Here is a 19818-nt window from a genome sequence, read left to right as displayed (position 1 = left end):
ATATATATATATATATATATATATATATATATATATAGTGACAAGTTCTCCTAAGTCCTTAATATCTTTTGAGTCCCTAAGTTTTTATTAGGGCCCTTGGATTAGGAGAATGGAGAGTGGAGATTTGCCTACTTTATTCCCACTATAGGCGTGAAAAAAAAAGGAAATAGGTTGAGGAGGAGAGAGGATGCGTGTGTCAGTTTTTTTTTGGTACGTAAGAGAGGCAAAGCCCCGTGTGTCAGTACTATTGCCTATTACCCACTGTGCACACACAAACACATGCATAATCACTCAACAACCTTCCTCAACACATTTCGAAACAAACTCCACCAAAACACAATTTAAAAAAAAAACTCATCTTTCTGGCGATAATTTAGTGCAAATCCTACTTTCTTCATTTATCATCTTCCTTTATTATCTTCCTTTATCATCTTCCATTATTATCCTCCAATCTCAGAAACAAACAACAAGACCAACGTCCAATGTAAAAAATGACGGATTTGCAAATGATTCCATTTGGCCATAGTAATTTTTGGATTGTTTATTTATTTTCTTCATTCAAAGTTAGGTTATATGTCATGTTTTTTATGAAAACATTAGGTTAAATATGAACAGTTGTTTAAATATGAGGAGGAAGTGTATTTTAGGTTATTTTTGAAGCTTGTTTTTTATTATGTGAAAGCTGTAAATCCACTCTTTTAACATGAACTCCATCATTATAGAGATCAACATCAACTCTGTGAATAATAAGTTAAACTTCTCGATGTTAGAGTTATTTATCTGGTAGAGTTCAACATCATATTTCAGGTTGTTATTTGTAACAGTGAATATAGTATCTGCAACATGACTGTAAGAAGACGAATAAAGTGTAACTGTAACATTAAAAAGTGTAATTATAATGGTTGTAAATGTAATTTTAACTACAAATGGTGTGATTTTAAGCAACAAAAGTATTATTGTAATTATTATGGTAGAATTGAATTTCAAAAGTGTAATATTTGTACCTTTAATTGAAATTGTAAAAATTGTAATTATAACTGATAAAAGTGTAATTATAACTGATAAAAGTGTAATTTTGACCAGTAAAAGTGTTATTGTAAGAGACAAAATATGTAAGTTTTTAAACTGTAATTCTAATAATAACAAGTATAATTGTAACAGACAAAAGTGTAATTATAACAACCAAAGGGTTTATTGTAACAGAAAAGCTGTAAGTTTTTAAACTGTAATTGTAATAATAGAAAGTATAATTCTAACAGATAAAACTGTAATTTTAACAGGTGAAATTGTTATTTTAACAGGCAAAATTTCTAAATTGGTAAACAGTAATTCTAATAGTAAAACCTATAATTTTAACTGAGAAACGTGTAATTTTGACCAGTAAAAGTGTTATTGTAAAAGACAAATTCTGTAAGTTTTCAAACTGTAATTCTAATAGTAACAAGTATAATTGTAACATTTAAAAGTGTAATTTTAACAACCAAAGGGTTGATTGTAACAGAAAAGCTGTAAGTTTTTAAACTGTAATTGTAATAGTAGAAAGTATAATTCTAACAGACAAAAGTGTAATGATAACTACAAAAAGTGTAATTTTAAGAAATATATAATTTTAACAAATATATGGGTTACTTTAAGTTGTTATGAAAACAATTGATAATAATTACGCTATTGTCTAATAATACTGAGCACAATGGAAAACGAAAGCCGAACGAAGAAGAATTTTGCAAAGACGTTGAAGCTAAGTTCATCCCCTATGTTGGTCAGGAATTTCTGGAAATAGAGGAAGCAGTGACATTTTATAGAATTTATGCTGTTGCTTGTGGTTTTAATGTGCGTAAGTACACGACTAAGAGATGGCGTGGAGGGGAAATCAAATCTAAACTGTTGGTTTGCAACCGGGAGGGGTTCAAACATAAGGGACAATTGGAGTGTAGTGGCGGCCAGGACTCAGGTAGGAGACACAAAGTCAGGCGTGTTGGTTGCAAAGCGAGGATTAGGCTATTCGTGATGAATGGGGAATTAAGAATTGACAGATTCCACAGTGGCCACAACCATGAACTCGTATCAGCCAGGGATAGAGAGTTTCAAAAGTTGGCATGCAACATAACAGACTATCACAAAATGATAATCCTTTATAATTCAAGGGTGAGTTGATTAAAATTACACTTTTCTTGATTAGAATTACACTTGTTTATGTTATAATTTCACTTTATTTTGTTAGAATTACACTTTTGTCAACTAAAATTACACTTTTTGCGTCTACAATTACATTTTTTCTTGTTAAAACAACACTTTTCTTTTTTTTTGAACTTATACATTTGTATCTGTTTTAATTATGTTTTTGTTGATTAAAATACGTACATCTAAAAGATTGTCAATAATCAACAAACAAGATAGGAGCTACGAAGACTTACAAAATTTTGAAGGAACATGTTAATGGGTTTGAAAACATCGGAGCTAGTTTGAATGATTTTAAGAACTTTCACAGAGATGTGAAATGCTACATTCATGAACGGGACGGTCGATGTTCGTGGACCACTTTAAGGAATTGGTCATTAATAGACCAGGGTTCTTCTTTGACTATGATGTTGATTCTGACGGTAGCCTTAGTAAAGCTATATGGGCCGACGGAATCGCTAGAAGGAACTACTCAGTTTTTGGGGATGCAGTGTCGTTCGATCCGACGTATTCCACCAATAAGTATGACATGTCCTTCACACCTTTCACCGGGGTTGATAATCATAAATGATCAGTCACTTTCTGTGGAGCGCTTGTTGCTCATGAAGATGCAGACTCGTTTAAATGGGTTTTCACCCGTTTTCTGGCTGCGATGGGTGGCAAAGAGCCTAAGTACATTATCACCGATCAGGATCCTGGTATTCTTAAAGCGGTGCCATTGGTGTTCAAGACAGCGCGCCACCGCTATTGTATGTGGCATATCATGAACAAGGTGCCAAACAAGTATGGAATGGCGAGAGATTATTATTCAGTGTTTCTAAAGAAATTGAATGCCATAATATGGGATGAAGACATTGAAGCGGCAGAGTTCGATGCAAAATGGGAAGAAATTGGCAGGGAACACAATGTTAATAACATTGACTGGTTCCAAGAAATGTGCGCTAAAAGGAAGCAGTGGGTTATGGCTCATTGTAGGGACCTAGATATGGGGGGTGTTATGAGGACAACCCAAAGATCAGAGAGCGAAAATAGTTTTTTTAAGAGATTTGAGAGTAAGTCAGGAACATTAGTTGAGTTTTCGATGCGTTTTGACAGCGCGATGGACCAGCAAAGACACACACAGAAACAGATTGACAACTGTAACAGACACACTTTCCCTGTAATATCAACGCATCTAGCTATCGAAGTGCACGGGGCGCAAGTGTACAGTCATAAAGTATTCAAGGAATTTCAAGAAGATGCCAAGTGCTCAATCGGTACTTGTAAAAGCAGAGGATTCACAGAGTGTGACTCTTTAGAGGTGACCACTGTAAGAGATGCAAACAGGGACATTAATTATGAGGTCACATACTGCCCAGGTATCTTTCTGTAGCATTTGTTTGTTAAAATTATACTTTTATCCGTTAACATTATACTTTTGTTGATTAAAATTACACTTAGGGTTGTTAGAATTATACTTTGGGTTGTTAAAATAATACTTTGGGTTGCTAAAATTATACTTTAATCCGTTAAAATTACACGTTTGTTCATTAAAATTACACTTTGGGTTGTTAAAATTACAAATTAGGTTGTTAAAATTATACTTTGGGTTGTTAAAGTTATACTTTTATCCGTTAAAATCACACTTTTATTGATTAAAATTACACTTTTGTGTATTACAGTCACACTTTCTTCTGACTGATTTAACTAACATATTACTCTATATTGTTGAACTAGATACATTGAAAGCCACTTGTAGCTGCAGAATGCTTGAGAGGAAAGACATTATTTGCCGGCATGTCATATGAATTTACTCATCAAACGGAGTGAAGATTATTCCAGAACAATGTGTTGTTAAAAGATAGTGTAAAGATGCAAGGTTGTCTAAAATGTTCGATTGTAATGGTGAAGCAACTGAGGACGTTGATATAATAGATGGAAAACAGATTGCGATGTCAGTAATGTGGTCGGAGATTCATCAGACAGTTGGTATGCCCATGGGCAAATTGAAGAATGATGTCGACAACTTTTCTAGTCTAATTAGACAGTTTAAGGAGAAACTTTCACCATTAGGATCACCATTGAATAAACAACAACAGTTGGAGAAAATTCTTGAATGTTCTCCTAGTCAGGAGATAACCATTTTGCCGCCCAATAAATCCAAGAACAAGGGAAGCGGAAAGAGAATGTTGTCGATGAAGGAAAAAGCAGTTGCTTTGGCAAGGAAGCCAAAACGTATGTGTAAAAATTGCAAGCGGTTAGCTAACCATGACAAAAGGAACTGCCCTAACCCATTCGCAGAGCACCCACCATTGTCGCAATCGTCAGAACCCTCGTCGGAAGAAGAAGAAGAAGAAGAAGAAGAAGAAGAAGAAGAAGAAGAAGAAGAAGAAGAAGAAGAAGAAGAAGAAGACGAAGAAGAAGGCATCTTAGAATAATCAATATAATACCTAATAAGTAGTACATTTTTTTGGGGATGTCTACACAAAATACGAGGTACAACATGATGTTTCGTATTGTGTTTAGACATCAAACTGCCAGGAAGGCAACTGGTCGCCGTTGGTATTACAATGTATTTTGTTGAAGTATTTTTTATTGACGAAACAGTTATAATGTGCAACACCAGAACGTTGAATTTTTCACTCTTGACTATTATGACAAATTATGTTCTTACAATTACACATATCTAGGGAATAAAATTGCAATGGCCTCATATCTGCTTAGGGTAGGATTGTTATGATTAGAATTACACTTAAACTCATTATAATTACAGAGTATGCAATTTCAGTTACACTTCATCTATAGTAAAGCCTTATAACATAGTTAGGTAAAACAACATAAATATTATTGCACCATCTTTTAACAACATAACTATATTTTTATAAATAAACACCTAAAATGACACTTTTGCCTTTTAAAATTACATTTATATTTTGTGTAATGTAAGGTCTATCTGTCACTGCTATGGCCGGTTAGAATTACACTTCTGACGGTTAGAATTACACTTTTGTGTATTACAGTCACACTTTCTTCTGACTGATTTAACTAACATATTACTCTATATTGTTGAACTAGATACATTGAAAGCCACTTGTAGCTGCATCTTGCTTGAGAGGAAATGCATTCTTTTATAGAATGTTTAAAGATTATTTTAGAGGAAAGGCATTCTTTTATACCAACACTTGTCTTATAGAATGTTGAAAGATTGTTTACACAAAAACTAACTGTCTAGATTAAGGTTGCTAACATCTACAAATAATACAAAGTATGAAATAAGTGTTTACATAGCCAAGGCAATATTCCCACAAAAACTTAACTACTAAATTAAGGTTGTTATTTTTTCACATTGGCACGGGGCAGTCTACGCTTCTGTTGTAATACCTTCCACAAATTGTCCTTTGTGCTAACAAAAGCTTTGACCTTCTCGAGCACACCTTCGCGCAAAACGTTCATGTCTGCTAGAACGAGGGTAGCTATTGGCTGGATCACCAAATAGCGCCTTGATTTCTTCTTCTCGAGGTCTTCATGCTGAAAAGGAAGACCCTCGTATAAGAGCATAGCCATCATGGTGAACAGACCCGACTCTGGTTGGTTGAGAGTAGGTGACATCCCGCTGAAAGGTATCTGGCGCAACACATAATTAGGAATTTCCCGTGCCCTAGTGTTCTTCTTTTCCTTATCCCGTGATTCTAAATAATCACTCACTGCGCTAGCCTGCAAATGTACATAATTACCTCAAAAAAACTGATTGAACAAAAAAGATAGCATTCGGAAGAAAGGGATGGACAATAACTTACAATTAAACGCGCTGCTTTTCCAAACTGCGACTTTTTCAAATCAGAATGCCTTTGCCCGTCCAAATAAGTCGATCGTATTTGATTTGTGATTGATACATACGCATGCGAAATGGTCGTCAATGCAGAACGGGACAAATAAAGTCTGTTTTCAAGTTAACGGTTTGCTCACTGTCGACGATGAAGGTGTCCCAGAGCTGGTACAGGTTGTCATAGTTGCTGTCTGATTGTGTGCCTGGTTGTTCAAATGTCTCAAGCAATCCCAACCGTATATCCTTTAAAAGGCAATAGTGAACATGATTAATGTGGTTACTTTGTCACCTAAAATTACACTATTGTCCCTTAAAATTACACTTCACACGGTTAGAATGACACTTTTGTTGATTAAAAGAACTAAAGTGAAACATTCACATAATATAACTGTAATTTAGAAAAGTGTCATTCTAAGTAACAAAGGTGTAATAGAAGTGGGCATAAATATTATGCAATGGTTAATGGAATTACCATGTGACGTATACCAAAGAAGGACATCCTTATTTGGTCGCCATATTCCTCCTTCTCCAAATGGTTCATCAAAATCGACCATCACTCGATGACATTCAACGACATAAGGTTTTCATGCACCAAGGACATAATGTCAGCTCTCCGAAGCGTTGCGTGATGGGTGTACCAGACCAGCTGTTCACTGCACTCCGTAATATTAAAGAAGTCGTTAATTAAAGTAGAATAAATGTGAAAAATAATCTGAGTATCCTTGATTAAAGAAGTCGTTAATTAAGTCAGATTAACCGACCGTTCATCATAATTGTGGTCATCTAACAAGCAATAGTCGGCAACATGCTTCCTCCTCTGTTTAATATCCTTGATTAACGCTTGGTTGCTCCGGAGCATCTTCGACACCACATTTGTGTTGAGACCACCTCTACCACAGTCGAGAGAGCAGCCCAACCCGTCCCCCTTTCCACGAGGATGGCTCTTAACAGAGGATAGCGCTTTACCAGATGGAATGCGCATGGTAACAGGCGTCGCCTCCATAACGGGCTCTTCAGATTCAGTTACGCGAGCACGTTTTGTGGATTCCGGCCCTATGTCACCATCCGTTTTCCTCTTAACAGCATTCAACTTTCTTGTCAACGGATGTCCAGCAGTCGCTTTGAAATAACCAACCCGCATCAAGATGTCTTCTCTGATACTGTTAATATCACAGAGGACAAGTGTTGCAGCAATCTCAGCACGGTACAAACTCATAGCATCCTCTTTCCCGAGGTCACATTGAAAAGGGCTTCCACGGTAGAACATCATATGTAGCATCATGAAAACACCACAGTCATTTCTCGAATACCCTTGAGCTTGCCAGCTGAACTCAATGTTCACGATCTTAAACCCGCTGACCTTTGCCCCCTTAGACAGCCCTTTAGACACCAAATACTTCCCCATTATATTTGCCTGAACATGAATACGCGTCAGTGTGTTAACGTAGTACGACCCATATAAATTGGTTGACTTTTGGATATCGGACACTTACCGAAATACGCGCTATCCCTCCGTAAGGGAGCGTTTCTAATGGGTCATCGTATTTGCGGTTGTCGAGGTAGTCAATCTGCTCGGTGAGAAAGTTGATGCACACGCAGCTGTAGTGATCACCGTCACCAGATAACACGGGCAGAAAGATCTGCATCGTGTGTCGCTAAGATCAGAAAAAGAAAACCTTAAAAACCATGATAAAAGATTACATGTTTTGTTACCTACCATGTCTGTGTCAAGTCGGAATGGTGCACGACGGAGTTTCACCCAGGCATCCCAGCCACCAAAAATGTCTTCGTCTTTGTTCAATACTTTCCCAAGCTTTTGAGCGTTCCAAATAGACCTTGCGGGGTCCTTTAATTTGAAAAGTGTTAAATGCGTGATCAGATAATTAAAAGAGCTATTTTATAAAAATAAAGTGAAACTTTAACCAAAAAAAGTGTACTGTTAACACAGAAGGGTAATGTTAAAAGTATAATTTAAACAATAAAAAGTGTAATTCTAACGGCCAAAAGTATCATTTTAACGGACAAATGTGCAATTTTAACATACAAAAGAAACATTTTAACTTTAAAAAGTATAATTCTAACGGACAAATGTGTAATTTTAACACACAAAGGTAACATATTAACTTACAGTGTGACTTAGGCCAAAGAAACAACGGGATATGTCCGAAGGTTTCATGATGTGGTTGAGTAGCAAGCACCAACCATCAATAACACTTGTCATGATTTGCTCCCGAGGGTTCAAAGTTGCAATATCTTCCCGGGTAATGAAATAAAACTCGCTGAATTGGACCAATCGTTCACTACAACAACAAAATTTACTTAGACAACAAATATATATATAATTAGGAATGTTAAGGGCCTCTTGTAAAAAATAATACACTTACAACTCGGAAAATGCGTCTGACTGATTGAACGCATAGTCAATCAAGTATTTCCTGTCACTAAACATTGGCACTAGGAGCTCCTGGCTAAATGCTAGGTTTCTCGTCGCAAAGCACAATTCAGGATTAGGTGCCCCACAATTAATAGAACACCCAAGGTTCTCAATGACGTGATCCATGCACGGTAAGGGCTCACTCGAGTGCAGTAAAAAAGGATGGTAGCTCAGATCACTGTGAGGGACGTACGATACCGGGATAGGAATGTCGGCGTTCTCTGCCTCTTGTACTACGTCAGCTGTTACCTCTCTGTGCTCGATAGTCCCTTCCGAAGACTTCACGGCATCATCCTCCACTGCCACATCTGTAATAAAATAGTGTTATTTCATCATCAGAAAGTAAGTGTAACTGTGGCAGAGAAAAAAATAAAATTTAGTAGACAAAATTATAATTCAAACAAAATAAAGTGTTATTTTATCACAAAAAAGTGTAATTTTAACTAAAAATAGTGTAATTCTAGCAGACAAAAGTGTAATTGTAAGCTACAAAAGTATAATTTTAACTTAAAAAAGTGTAATTTTAGCAGAGAAAAATGTAATTCTAACTAAATAAAGTGTTATTTTAACTAAAAATTGTCTAATTGCAGCAGACAAAAGTGTAATTCTAAGAAAAAAAGTGTTATTGTAACTTAAAAAAGTGTAATTTTAGCAGAAAAAAATGTAATTCTAACAAAATAACTTCATCCATGGCACTTCTAAACTCTGAAGGTCAATGGATTACCTCCGTGATCCTTCAGTGCAGCCTCATCCACCACCTTCTCTACCACTGTCTGAGGACTTGTTTCCAAATTTGGCTCATCATTATTCCACCCCGACTGATTTTCAGCATGCACAGATATTGGGTGCTCTTGGAGCAAATACGTTTACGTCCATGATAGAATATACTGACTTGTCCATTCTACGTCCATAAATTCCTTTGCCTGCAACGCAAATACATATTCCGGCTGCTCGTTACCCTTTAACAACCACTCATCAGTCATTGCGCATCCGCCGTTTCCGGCACCCTCTTCATAATGTCTTTGTTCGGCTTTCGCTTTGCATCACATATCTCAAGAACGAGAATAGGAACCGAGTGGCGGGGGCAACTTCTATGTTCGAACTTCCACCAAAGCATTATCCGCCTTCTCGGACTCCCCAAAGATCGGGCCCACTAAATTCCAAAGATTTAGAATCCACTTGTACAAAAGATCGTCTAATGTTGCAAAGAACCACGGTTGTACTTGAACATTGGAGACCAAGCTCAACATTACCCTTCCCAATCTTGTCATCATCCTTGTCCGTCTCGGCATTCAGAACTTCACTCACATGCACAACCGTTCCCGTAGCGTCAGAGGCCACTTTCACCGATTCTGTTACCTCTCCAATTCCTTGGTCTTCTCTGGCCGGCATTTCTGCTCGGCGCTCTGCTTCAATAATCTCCGCAGACGAAAATAGGAATTGAGTGACAGGCGGATCAGCGTCGGTGGGCCCATCCTCCTCATTTTTATTGTCAGCTATCTGAGGTTCCCCGGCCACATGCACCCCCATATCCATAGTCTGCTCTTGTTCCTTTGCAGCAGCAGCATTCGCATAGAACTTCTTCTCAGCCTCATCAACCTCTTCTTTTGAATAATACTCTTCGAGAACTTCCCGGTCAAATTTAGGTGGTTCGTCAACAGCCACCTCCTTCCCAACTACCTTCCTCCTTTTGTAAATAATGGAAATCTCACGAGTACTACCAACGTCCACGTTGGTGTCCTTACTGTAATCATCTCTGTTAGCAGCGTCCTTAAATTCAGCCGTGCTGTAAAATTGCACGGCCTCCATTATCTGTTGTGTAGACACCTCCCGTGCTTTCTTACTGGCTACTTCATCCGAAACAATTGAGGCGGCCACCGTGCCTTCGAGGTCTGTACCAACATCTACAGTCACCTCTTTCTCATTATCGTATCCATCATCCTCCATATCATCACCATCCTCCTCATCCTCAACATCATCACCATCCTCGTTCTCTCCCTCGTCCTCATCACCATTGTCCTCCTCTTCATCATCATCACCAACCCGCTGCTCGTATCCCTCGTCATCTACCTTATCATTCTGATACTGATCACCTGGACTTTGTTGCAGCACATGCGCTGATTTCACGGAATGATTTATTCGTTCAGCTATCTCCTGCATTTCCACAGCATAATCCTTCATCCTTTGGCTTTGAAAGAATGATTGCGTGCATTGTGTAACGACAGGGTCACTAGAATAGTTCAGACCTCCTGTTAACCTTTTGAGCGTCATGGTCGCATCTCGCATACCATGAATAGAAGACAGTAGCATTCCTTTGCATCTTCAAGTAAAGCTCATGCACATCCTACATTAAAATACAGATAATTGGACAAGTGTTCAGTCAAAAGTGTTCATTCAAAAGTATAATTTTAACTTTGACAAGTGTAATTCTAAGGGCAAAAAGTATAATTCTAACGGACTAAAGTGTAATTGTAAGCTACAAAAGTATAATTTTAACTTTAAAAAGTATAATTTTAACGGATAAAAGTGTAATTGTAACATACAAAAGTATAATTTTAACTTTAAAAAGTATAATTTTAACTGACAACCTTGTAATTTAAGTAATTACTGATTAATATCACAATTACAATTGTAGTGTAATTGTAGTGAAAGAAAGAGTAACTTTAAAACATGTAAATTAGCCTTGCCAAATCAACAAATAACACTTACATCTACAGCCCGAGCTTTCAACTCCTCGTCATCATCAACACCATGTGGGAGTTCAATCTCGATGAACTTCTTCCTGTCTGAAGTTGAAGTCACTTGTAATGCCGCGTCACTAACCACATTGCCAATGACCAACACTTGGCTGTCATTAGGAACCCCGCCAATGCTTAACAGTTCCTTTTGAAGGCACCGAGGATACTTAACCGAGGACCAATTTTGCCGACCCAAACGGTTCTTGTCAAGCTCACCATGTAGTCTGTCAGAAAGCGTCTGCCGGTCCCAGTGCTTAATGAGAGGCAGGCTGTGGTGACAACTCGTACCACGGAAATCGAAATGTTGAAAGTATGTAATCATTAAGAAGGGGATACACCCCAGCAAGGTCTGTTTATTTTTACCAGTAGCTGCCGCAGCCTTCACCAAATGTTCCAGCACATAAGTACACCAATCGTACTGCGTAATCGAGTCCACATCTTCAACAGCTCTCAAAAGCTTGAAGTCAACCCCGATGTATGACGTTGGAGTTAGGAACGATGACATGGCGAGCAGAACAAACAGCTTGCAGAATTGAGGACCTCCTTTTTTGTATTTTTTTTTTAAAATATCTTGGAAGACAATTCCTAAATTAATGCCTTCGTTAACCCCTTTTATGTTGTACGCTTTTCGCCATTTATCTTTCAATTGCTTGTTCTCCGGCGCTTGAGAATCCTTTTGGCAGCCCGTAGGTACTAGATCAACTGTTTTAGGACCAAGTGGTAATATAAAACAGTCATACACGTCATGCTTGGTGACCATGAACTCCTTATCTTTAGCTGCCCGAAAAATATAGGATTCGTCACTGAATGCTTTGAGAAAATCTTTAACATAACCCATTGGATATGTTTTGAGCTTAAGCTCCAAAATACCACCGAAACCGATCCTCTCATGCCGCCGCATCTCGCCGGGCATCATCAAGCTTTTCAATGAGCTCAACAAGTCGCTTCGGCCGACACTTGACGACCACCTTTGCTATTTTGTTCTTGGTCGGCTTGGCCTCAACGTGATCGACATCTGCAAGAAACAAGTAACAAAGAATTAAAAACGTGACATATAGACCTTACACCACACAAAATACAAATAACAGTAATTTTAAGTTTTTCAACCTGCTGAACAAGGTGCTTCTTCAACTTGACAGGCACCTTTGCTTTTTTGGTCTTGCCTGATTTAGCCTCATTTCCATCTGACATCTGTTAACATTACAAAAAATTAATTCTAGCAGACAAAAGAAAAATTCTAACAAAGAAAAGTGTAATTGTAGCAGCATAAAGTGTAATTTTTAGCAGACACAAGTGTAATTCTAACAATATGAAGTGTAATTTTAGCAGACAAAAGTATAATTCTAACAAAATAAAATGTTAGTTTAACAGACAAAAGTGTAATTTTAACAAAAAAAAGTGTAATTTTAGCAGACAAAAGTGTAATTCTAACAATATAAAGTGTAATTTTAACAGGCGACAGTGAAATTTTAGCAAAAAAAAAGTGTAATTGTAGCTGCATAAAGTGTTATTTTAGCAACAAAAGTGTAATTCTAACAAAATCAAATGTTATTTTAAAAGACAAAAGTGTAATTTTAACAAAAAAAAGTGTAATTGTAGCAGACAAAAGTGTAATTCTAACAAAATAAAGTGTTATTTTATCAGAAAATGTGTAATTTTAGCAAAAGAAGGTGAAATTGTAGAAGCATAAAGTGTTATTTTAGCAACAAAAGTGTAATTCTAACAAAATCAAATGTTATTTTAAAAGACAAAAGTGTAATTTTAACAAAAAAAAGTGTAATTGTAGCAGACAAAAGTGTAATTCTAACAAAATAAAGTGTTATTTTAACAGGCAACAGTGTAATTTTAGCAAAAAATGGTGAAATTGTAGCAGCATAAAGTGTTATTTTAGCAACAAAAGTGTAATTCTAACAAAATAAAATGTTATTTTAAAAGACAAAAGTGTAATTTTAACAAAAACAAGTGAAATTGTAGCACACAAAAGTGTAATTCTAATGAAGATAAAGTGTTATTCTAACAGGCAACAGTGTAATTTTAGCAAAAAAAATGTATTTGTAGCAGCATAAAGTGTTAATTTAGCAACAAAAGTGTAATTCTAACAAAATGTTATTTTAAAAGACAAAAGTGTAATTTTAACAAAAAAAAAGTGTAATTGTAGCAGACAAAAGTGTAATTCTAACAAAATAAAGTGTTATTTTAACAGGCAACAGTGTAATTTTAGCAAAAAATGGTGAAATTGTAGCAGCATAAAGTGTTATTTTAGCAACAAAAGTGTAATTCTAACAAAATAAAATGTTATTTTAAAAGACAAAAGTGTAATTTTAACAAAAACAAGTGAAATTGTAGCACACAAAAGTGTAATTCTAACAGCATAAAGTGTTATTCTAACAGGCAACAGTGTAATTTTAGCAAAAAAAATGTATTTGTAGCAGCATAAAGTGTTAATTTAGCAACAAAAGTGTAATTCTAACAAAAGGGTAATCAAAAGTGGGATTTCTCAAAAAAAAAAAAAAACTGGATTTTAACAGAGAAAGAGTAATTGTAATCAACAAAAGTGGGATTTTTCAAAAAAAACTCTGTGTAATCTTAATGAATATGAACATATGTGCTAAAAACGTTTGTTGACAAAATACAGTGATCAAAAATAAATGTCCTAAATGTCCTAAATGTGCTAAAAATAACTGGGTAATCAAAATGAAGAAAGCAAAAACAGTGATCAAATAGAATAGTACAGGAACAATGGTGACAAAATACAGTGATCAAATACAGTGCAATTACATAACAATGTCCAATAAATTATAAAAAAAACGTCTAAATAAAAGAAGAGAACAAATCATAAAACTCTAAAAACCCAAAAAAAAAATCATAAAACTCTAAAAACCCAAAAAAAATTACCTTCTGAAGTGATCTGAATGGACGAAAATGGCAGCTTGCAAGTGAGAAAAGAAGATGGAGAAAAAAACTATAATAAGGTAACAAAAAAGCGATAAAATTGGGGGATTTTGAGAGCAGTTTCGTTCTTAAGCAGTTGAAATTAATGGGGTTTAATTTGGGGGAAAATTAATTTTGAATAATAGAGAGATGATAAATGGGGGGAACTTAGTAGGACGTGTGTGTGATGTTTTGATTGACAACCTGCATGCATGCTAATACCCTATGAGTGGTAGGAGGAGAGAGGTAATTATTTTAGCCATTAGAATAATATTATTAGTTGCTTTTTACTTTTAATCTAAGCCATTCAATAACATGATCTAAGGGATGACAATAGAACTCATGGACTCACATGTAAGACATGGACTTAGTTGATCTTATTACTATATATATATATATATATATATATATATATATATATATATATATATATATATATATATATATATATATATATATATATATATATATATATAAAGGCGGGATCTCGTGAGTTTGGTTCTTATGGTGAGTTTGTGCTTTAAAATCTCAGCCATTAGATCATCACAAATAAACGCTTAAGATTGGATCTAATAATAATAATAAAAAGCACTCGTAGGTTATTCATCGACATTCATCGACATTTTCGTCTTTCTTTCTTTCTCTCACTTCCTTGTCGAACAAATCTCGTTATTTCCTCGCAATTTCTAGGTATTATCTAATTCCTCCTCGATCTTCTCAATTACTCCTTAATTTGCGATTAATTTATAATTAATTTCATTCATTCAATCTACTTCTTCATGCGCATTACTTGAATTTATGATTATTATTGTGTAATTGATTGATTATTCGACTTTTGTTGATTTCAGTAATTTGATTTTCGAATTTGTGTATGTTATTACTATTGAATTGTTAATTGTTTGTTACGATTTTCACTGTTTGATTGTAAAATTGTTATTTTAGGGATTGTCAACGCGATTTACGAATTTCCCTGTTAACGACTATAATCTCGGAGATTCAGGAGGCGATATCATTTGATTCGAGCTCGAACTGTTCGACAACAATGACGATTCCTCCGCTTCATCCTCCTCTTCCTTTATCGCGGTCATCTCCTTCTCAGTACCAGATGAGGACGGCGAGTACGGTGGAGAGAACATCATCGCCTTCGCCGGCCACGCAGACGATGTCACTTTCCGACAGAGTTGAAGCAAGACCAGTTGACGGCTCTCAATTTTCTGATTAATTTGTCTCACCATAATATTATTTGGGGCATAATCACCACCACATAATTCACCGTAGGTTCAATTTACGAGGGTTTTGCTTTTATTGATTCCCGAGGAGCTCCAGTTTCTCACTTACTTGAAGGTATCATACTTTTGCAAATAAGTATCATATTTTGATTTTATGGTTCTCCAGATTACGTCTTTTGGAATGAGTTTCAACCTTTCCATTAATCTGATATTTTTTGCATGCAGAGTGAAAGAGTACCTGTAAAAGAGTATGATTATGATCAAAAGCAGCTGCCAAATGTGCAGTCTCATCTGGTACTGTTATCGCCTACTTGTGGTTGTGCGAACTCTTTTTTGATCATAAGAAAGATGGCTAATTGTGCAGTTGCTTGTTGCAGGAAAAATTGGTCGGAAACAATTATTACCTAAACAAGCCAGCTAAGGAAGCATATAGGTCCTACATATTGGGATACTGTAGACACCTCATTTCTGCACCTCCCGCAAACCACCCGGTGATGATTGGGCCGCATGTTTGGTACGCGGAACAATTTGTGACAGTTCGTAAGTTTATCATCAAGTGGTCGCTCAAATACTTGTGTCTACCTCGTGGTCGTCATCTAGGTGTCATTACGGTCGTTTTGACAGTAATTAGAGTACATTTGGAGTCCGGGTAAAAAACCGTCTTTATTTCCTAAAACCGTCAAAACCCGAGTCAAAAGCAACGTGCTTGTCTACCTAAGGTTAGGATGTCATAAATTTTGAGATTATATCTCATTTTGAGTCACATGTCATTTCATTGGGCTAAACTTAAAGTTTACATTACAAAATGTGCATTTTATTTACCTAAAATGATAACCCGACCTTTAGGCCCGTTTTACGAGGTGATAATGACTTTTTTTGGGTTAGGCCTATTTCAAAGAAAGTTCCAGATCTTTCTCTTAGCTTTCCAACGCCACCAAAATCACCTTAATCCGAGTCTTGTAGAGAAAGTTATGCCTAAAATACGACAGGCTGTCAAACGCGCTTTCTTGCGCAGGAGGAACCCGCTGAGGAAAGGACGCAGCAAGTGCTGCGCCTCTTCCAAGGGACACAGCATCTGCTGCGCCTTTTCCTCAAGGTTTTCTTTTTGTCCAAGTTTCCGTGTTTAACCTAAGTCGGTTATTTCCGAATCTTTCCTTCCGTATCCTACTCTTACCATAATTCCGTCACGTGATTAGTATAAATAGAGACCTTTGGTCTCACATATTTCTCACGCGAGTGTCCGCCCTTCTCTTCTACCTTTGCATTCTAGACCATGTTCTTACTTTTTGGCGTCTACGTGCTTGAACATTCGACCACGTAAGCTCGGATCCTTCTGAGTACCAGCCTCGTTTTGCATGACCGACCAATTTGACCAACTCCACCATAATCAACCTTAATCAATCTTAATCGTTTTCCTCTTACGAGGGCACTTTCGTTACATTCGAGTCGAGCATCACTAAACGTTAACTTAGTTCATCTCGTTTCGTCAAACATATAAGTCTGAGGGTGTAAATCTCTTTTTTATTCATTGTTATTCATTTATTGCAATCATATTGTAAGATTTATGTCGAAAATACAATTGAAACCGATTTCTAAAACCCTTTGTTTGAAACCCTTTTTACGGATTATCAGAGGACAACCGCCGAGAAAGGACGCAGCAACTGCTCCGCCTCTTCGAAGGGACGCAGTACCTGCTGCGCCGCTTCGTGAGGCTGCCGCAGTTCCTGCTTCCTTTCTTCTTCCTTCGTCTTTCGATAATTCGTTCGTCCTTTTCTTTTGTTTTCATTTGTTCCTTGTTCTAATATAACAATCTGAACATAATAATTTGACATATAAATTGTTCATCACCATTAGTAATTAGTTCATCTCATTAATTCCGACTTAAATCCCAAGTAATTAATATTTGCGGGTTTTTGTCATTAAAGTCAAACCGGGTTGTAGAAATTCGATTCATTCATATTGGGTTTCTGGAATTCGTTCTTTGATATATTCTCACCTGTTTATTATCATATTCATCATTAGTCCGTCATTAATTCGTCGTATTTAACCTAATTAATTTGTTTAGTTATTAATTTGTTCATTAATCTTGTATTAATTCGTCCTAATTAGTTTTTATCCATGTTTATTGCTTTCATGACCCTTAATCATATGTAAATAATATGCTAATCACTTCCATCCGAGTAAATATTATTAATCAATCCTTAAAATCACCAACGAACATTAACGATTTGCAATTCCGGCTTCACAGCCAAAACTGAGCCAAGGAACAGACGCAGCGACTGTTGCGCCTCTTCCAAAGGACGCAGCTCTGCTGCGCCTGTTCCTGGCTGACTTCTGTCTCTTAACTCCCGTGTTGCCTTGACTTAGTTTATTAATTACGTAATTAATCTACTATTAACCGTATTATCACCCTAATTCCTGTCCGTTAATTTGTTTATTTATTCTTTTTCTCAAATTATCCGTTTTAAAGGTATTTTCGACATAAATCATCAAATCCAATGTAATTATTGTATTTTCCTTTATTGTATTTATCATTGTACCTTTGTATCACTTGTATGCTTTCACATGTAGTTCAATTTAAATCCCGATTCGACCTAATTGTATGCTAAACTACATGTTTCATCGACTTAGTATTAATTGTCACATGTTAGGATTAATTTGTTGGATGTTGCATTGCATGCATATAATCGACAATATATCAAGTATAGACGATTTTCCCTAATCATTAGTAGAGGCCGTTATCGAGGCGGGCGGGATTAGGTGTTCGATCAAGAGAGCTTCCTAATACGTACCCTCACCCCTTACTCCAGATCTCTGTGAACATCCGTGTTCATTGGCATCCACGAGAGTCATTCGAATGCAAACGAGTTCTTGGTGTTCATGTCACTACTTTGTGTCTTGATATGGCACGAGGTATTCGAACGGTTTCCAATTTTCCACAATAAATTGGTGGCGACTCCACAAATGCAAACGCTTGTTTCCCAAGCGCCCCTGTGGCCCGCGTCCACAGTTTGGCGACTCCGCTGGGGATAATACACTTACGTGTAGCCAAAAGGGTGAAATTTGAACAAGGTTAGGGAATAGTTTGTACAAGACAATTGTCGGTTTTCATAACTCGGTCTTCCTAGATCGTTTCATTCGGCTTTCCTAGGCCCAACCCAACCCATTCGACCAATCGTCCCGTCTAGACGGTCCAAATTCTTATTTGGGCCTAAGGATGGATAGCGATTGACGTCATCCATACCATGGTACTTACTCTTGTTTGTATCAAGGACTTTCACTACTTGAGGAAATGGACTAGGAATCTGCCTTACTCTTGTTTGGTACGAGTCTCTCCACAGACTTCGGGTTTGATTGTTCGGTATGGCAACCCACCCTTTAAACCAAAACCCTTTTAAATGCACTGAGCATCCTGTTATAATGCTTGTATAATGCATGTATGTGATCACCATTTTAAACAAAACCATGACGAAATTTTGTAAAATAAAATCCTTTTCAAAATGTAAACATTTTCAAAATAGCACAAAATAAGCCGAAACTCTGTCCAAATGCCGAGTCAAACTTCATTTCAAAATAAGTGTAAAATAAAAATCCAAAAAAAAAAATCCAAAAAAAAAAACAAAAACATTTTAATCAAAATATTTTCGAATCGTGTAAATGTAAATATGTAAATTCAATTGGGCTAAGTTAGAGTCAAAGTTCGAAGCGACTAGGTCCTAGTCGGAACTCTGTCAAGTCATAAACCCGTCTCTCTTTACATTTTGGGTCTTTTCAAGTTTCACGTCAAATCTTAAGGCGTCACGCCGTCATTAGGAGCTAAACATTTCCACACCTCGAGTCACACATTTCGAGGCTCAACACACGAGTCTCAATGGGCCTCATATTTGAGTCTAAACTACAACAATCTTCTTAACACCTATAAGCAAACCTCGAGTCCAGAATCAACATGTGTCATCAATCCCGTCAATAAGGTCAATCATATTAGGGTCACTCCGTCAAAGTCAACACTCGAGTCTAAAATTAAAGTCAAGCACCGTGAATTCAAACACGAGAGGTCACTCACGACATCTACTGGGTTCACAAATCAAGAGTCTAGTCATCACGTCTCGTTGTATGTCCTTTGTTTGTTGCTCTAGTATGCGTGATCCCATGTCAAATCAAGTTGTAATGCGCATCATTTTCTTCTCGGTAGGAATTCCGCAATTTCCAATGAAAGTGTTCAAGAACGTTTATCAGTCGACGTCAAGGGACTAAGTGCTGCAATCATTAAGCTTTAGGCCACCATCGAAGACTTGAGCGCTCGTGTCATCAATATGGAAAAGAAGATAGATATGATGAAACCTTTACCATCTTCTCATACCCCAAGGCCAGGGCATAGCTTCAACACAACCCACCCACCTAAGAAGGCCAATGAAGGAAAGGGAGTTAACCTCTTGCAAACTCCACTCAGAAGGCCGGGACGAGCTCATAGGGAATTCTATGACCTCGGAACCACATATGAAG

General features: G+C 36.8%; 1 protein-coding gene and 1 long non-coding RNA gene across 2 annotated transcripts; both read left to right on the top strand.

Moving 5' to 3' along the window:
* Positions 1-2830: 2830 nt before the first annotated feature.
* Positions 2831-3965, top strand: LOC141620597 (protein FAR-RED IMPAIRED RESPONSE 1-like). Its single transcript, XM_074437425.1, has 3 exons — positions 2831-3045; positions 3274-3536; positions 3895-3965. Exons 1-3 carry the CDS (start codon positions 2831-2833, stop codon positions 3963-3965), a joined length of 549 nt encoding a protein of 182 aa, XP_074293526.1.
* Positions 3966-15382: 11417 nt separating this feature from the next.
* On the top strand, positions 15383-15767 carry LOC141621985 (uncharacterized). Its single transcript, XR_012532814.1, has 3 exons — positions 15383-15430; positions 15541-15609; positions 15693-15767. It is a non-coding gene; the product is annotated as an uncharacterized LOC141621985 (long non-coding RNA).
* Positions 15768-19818: the final 4051 nt, after the last annotated feature.

The sequence above is a fragment of the Silene latifolia genome, chromosome X, assembly GCF_048544455.1.
Source record: "Silene latifolia isolate original U9 population chromosome X, ASM4854445v1, whole genome shotgun sequence".
Taxonomy (NCBI): Eukaryota; Viridiplantae; Streptophyta; class Magnoliopsida; order Caryophyllales; family Caryophyllaceae; genus Silene; species Silene latifolia.
The sequence above is the reverse complement of the archived record's forward strand: the minus strand, read 5'-3'. Positions and strand labels throughout refer to the sequence as shown.

Coding starts and splice junctions, on each gene's coding strand:
- LOC141620597 (XM_074437425.1), top strand. CDS start 2,831: ATGGGTGGCAAAGAGCCTAAGTACATTATCACCGATCAGGATCCTGGT. Junction 3,046..3,273: donor GAAGACATTGAAGCGGCAGA/GTTCGATGCAAA, acceptor GCGTTTTGACAG/CGCGATGGACCAGCAAAGAC. Junction 3,537..3,894: donor TGAGGTCACATACTGCCCAG/GTATCTTTCTGT, acceptor TTGTTGAACTAG/ATACATTGAAAGCCACTTGT.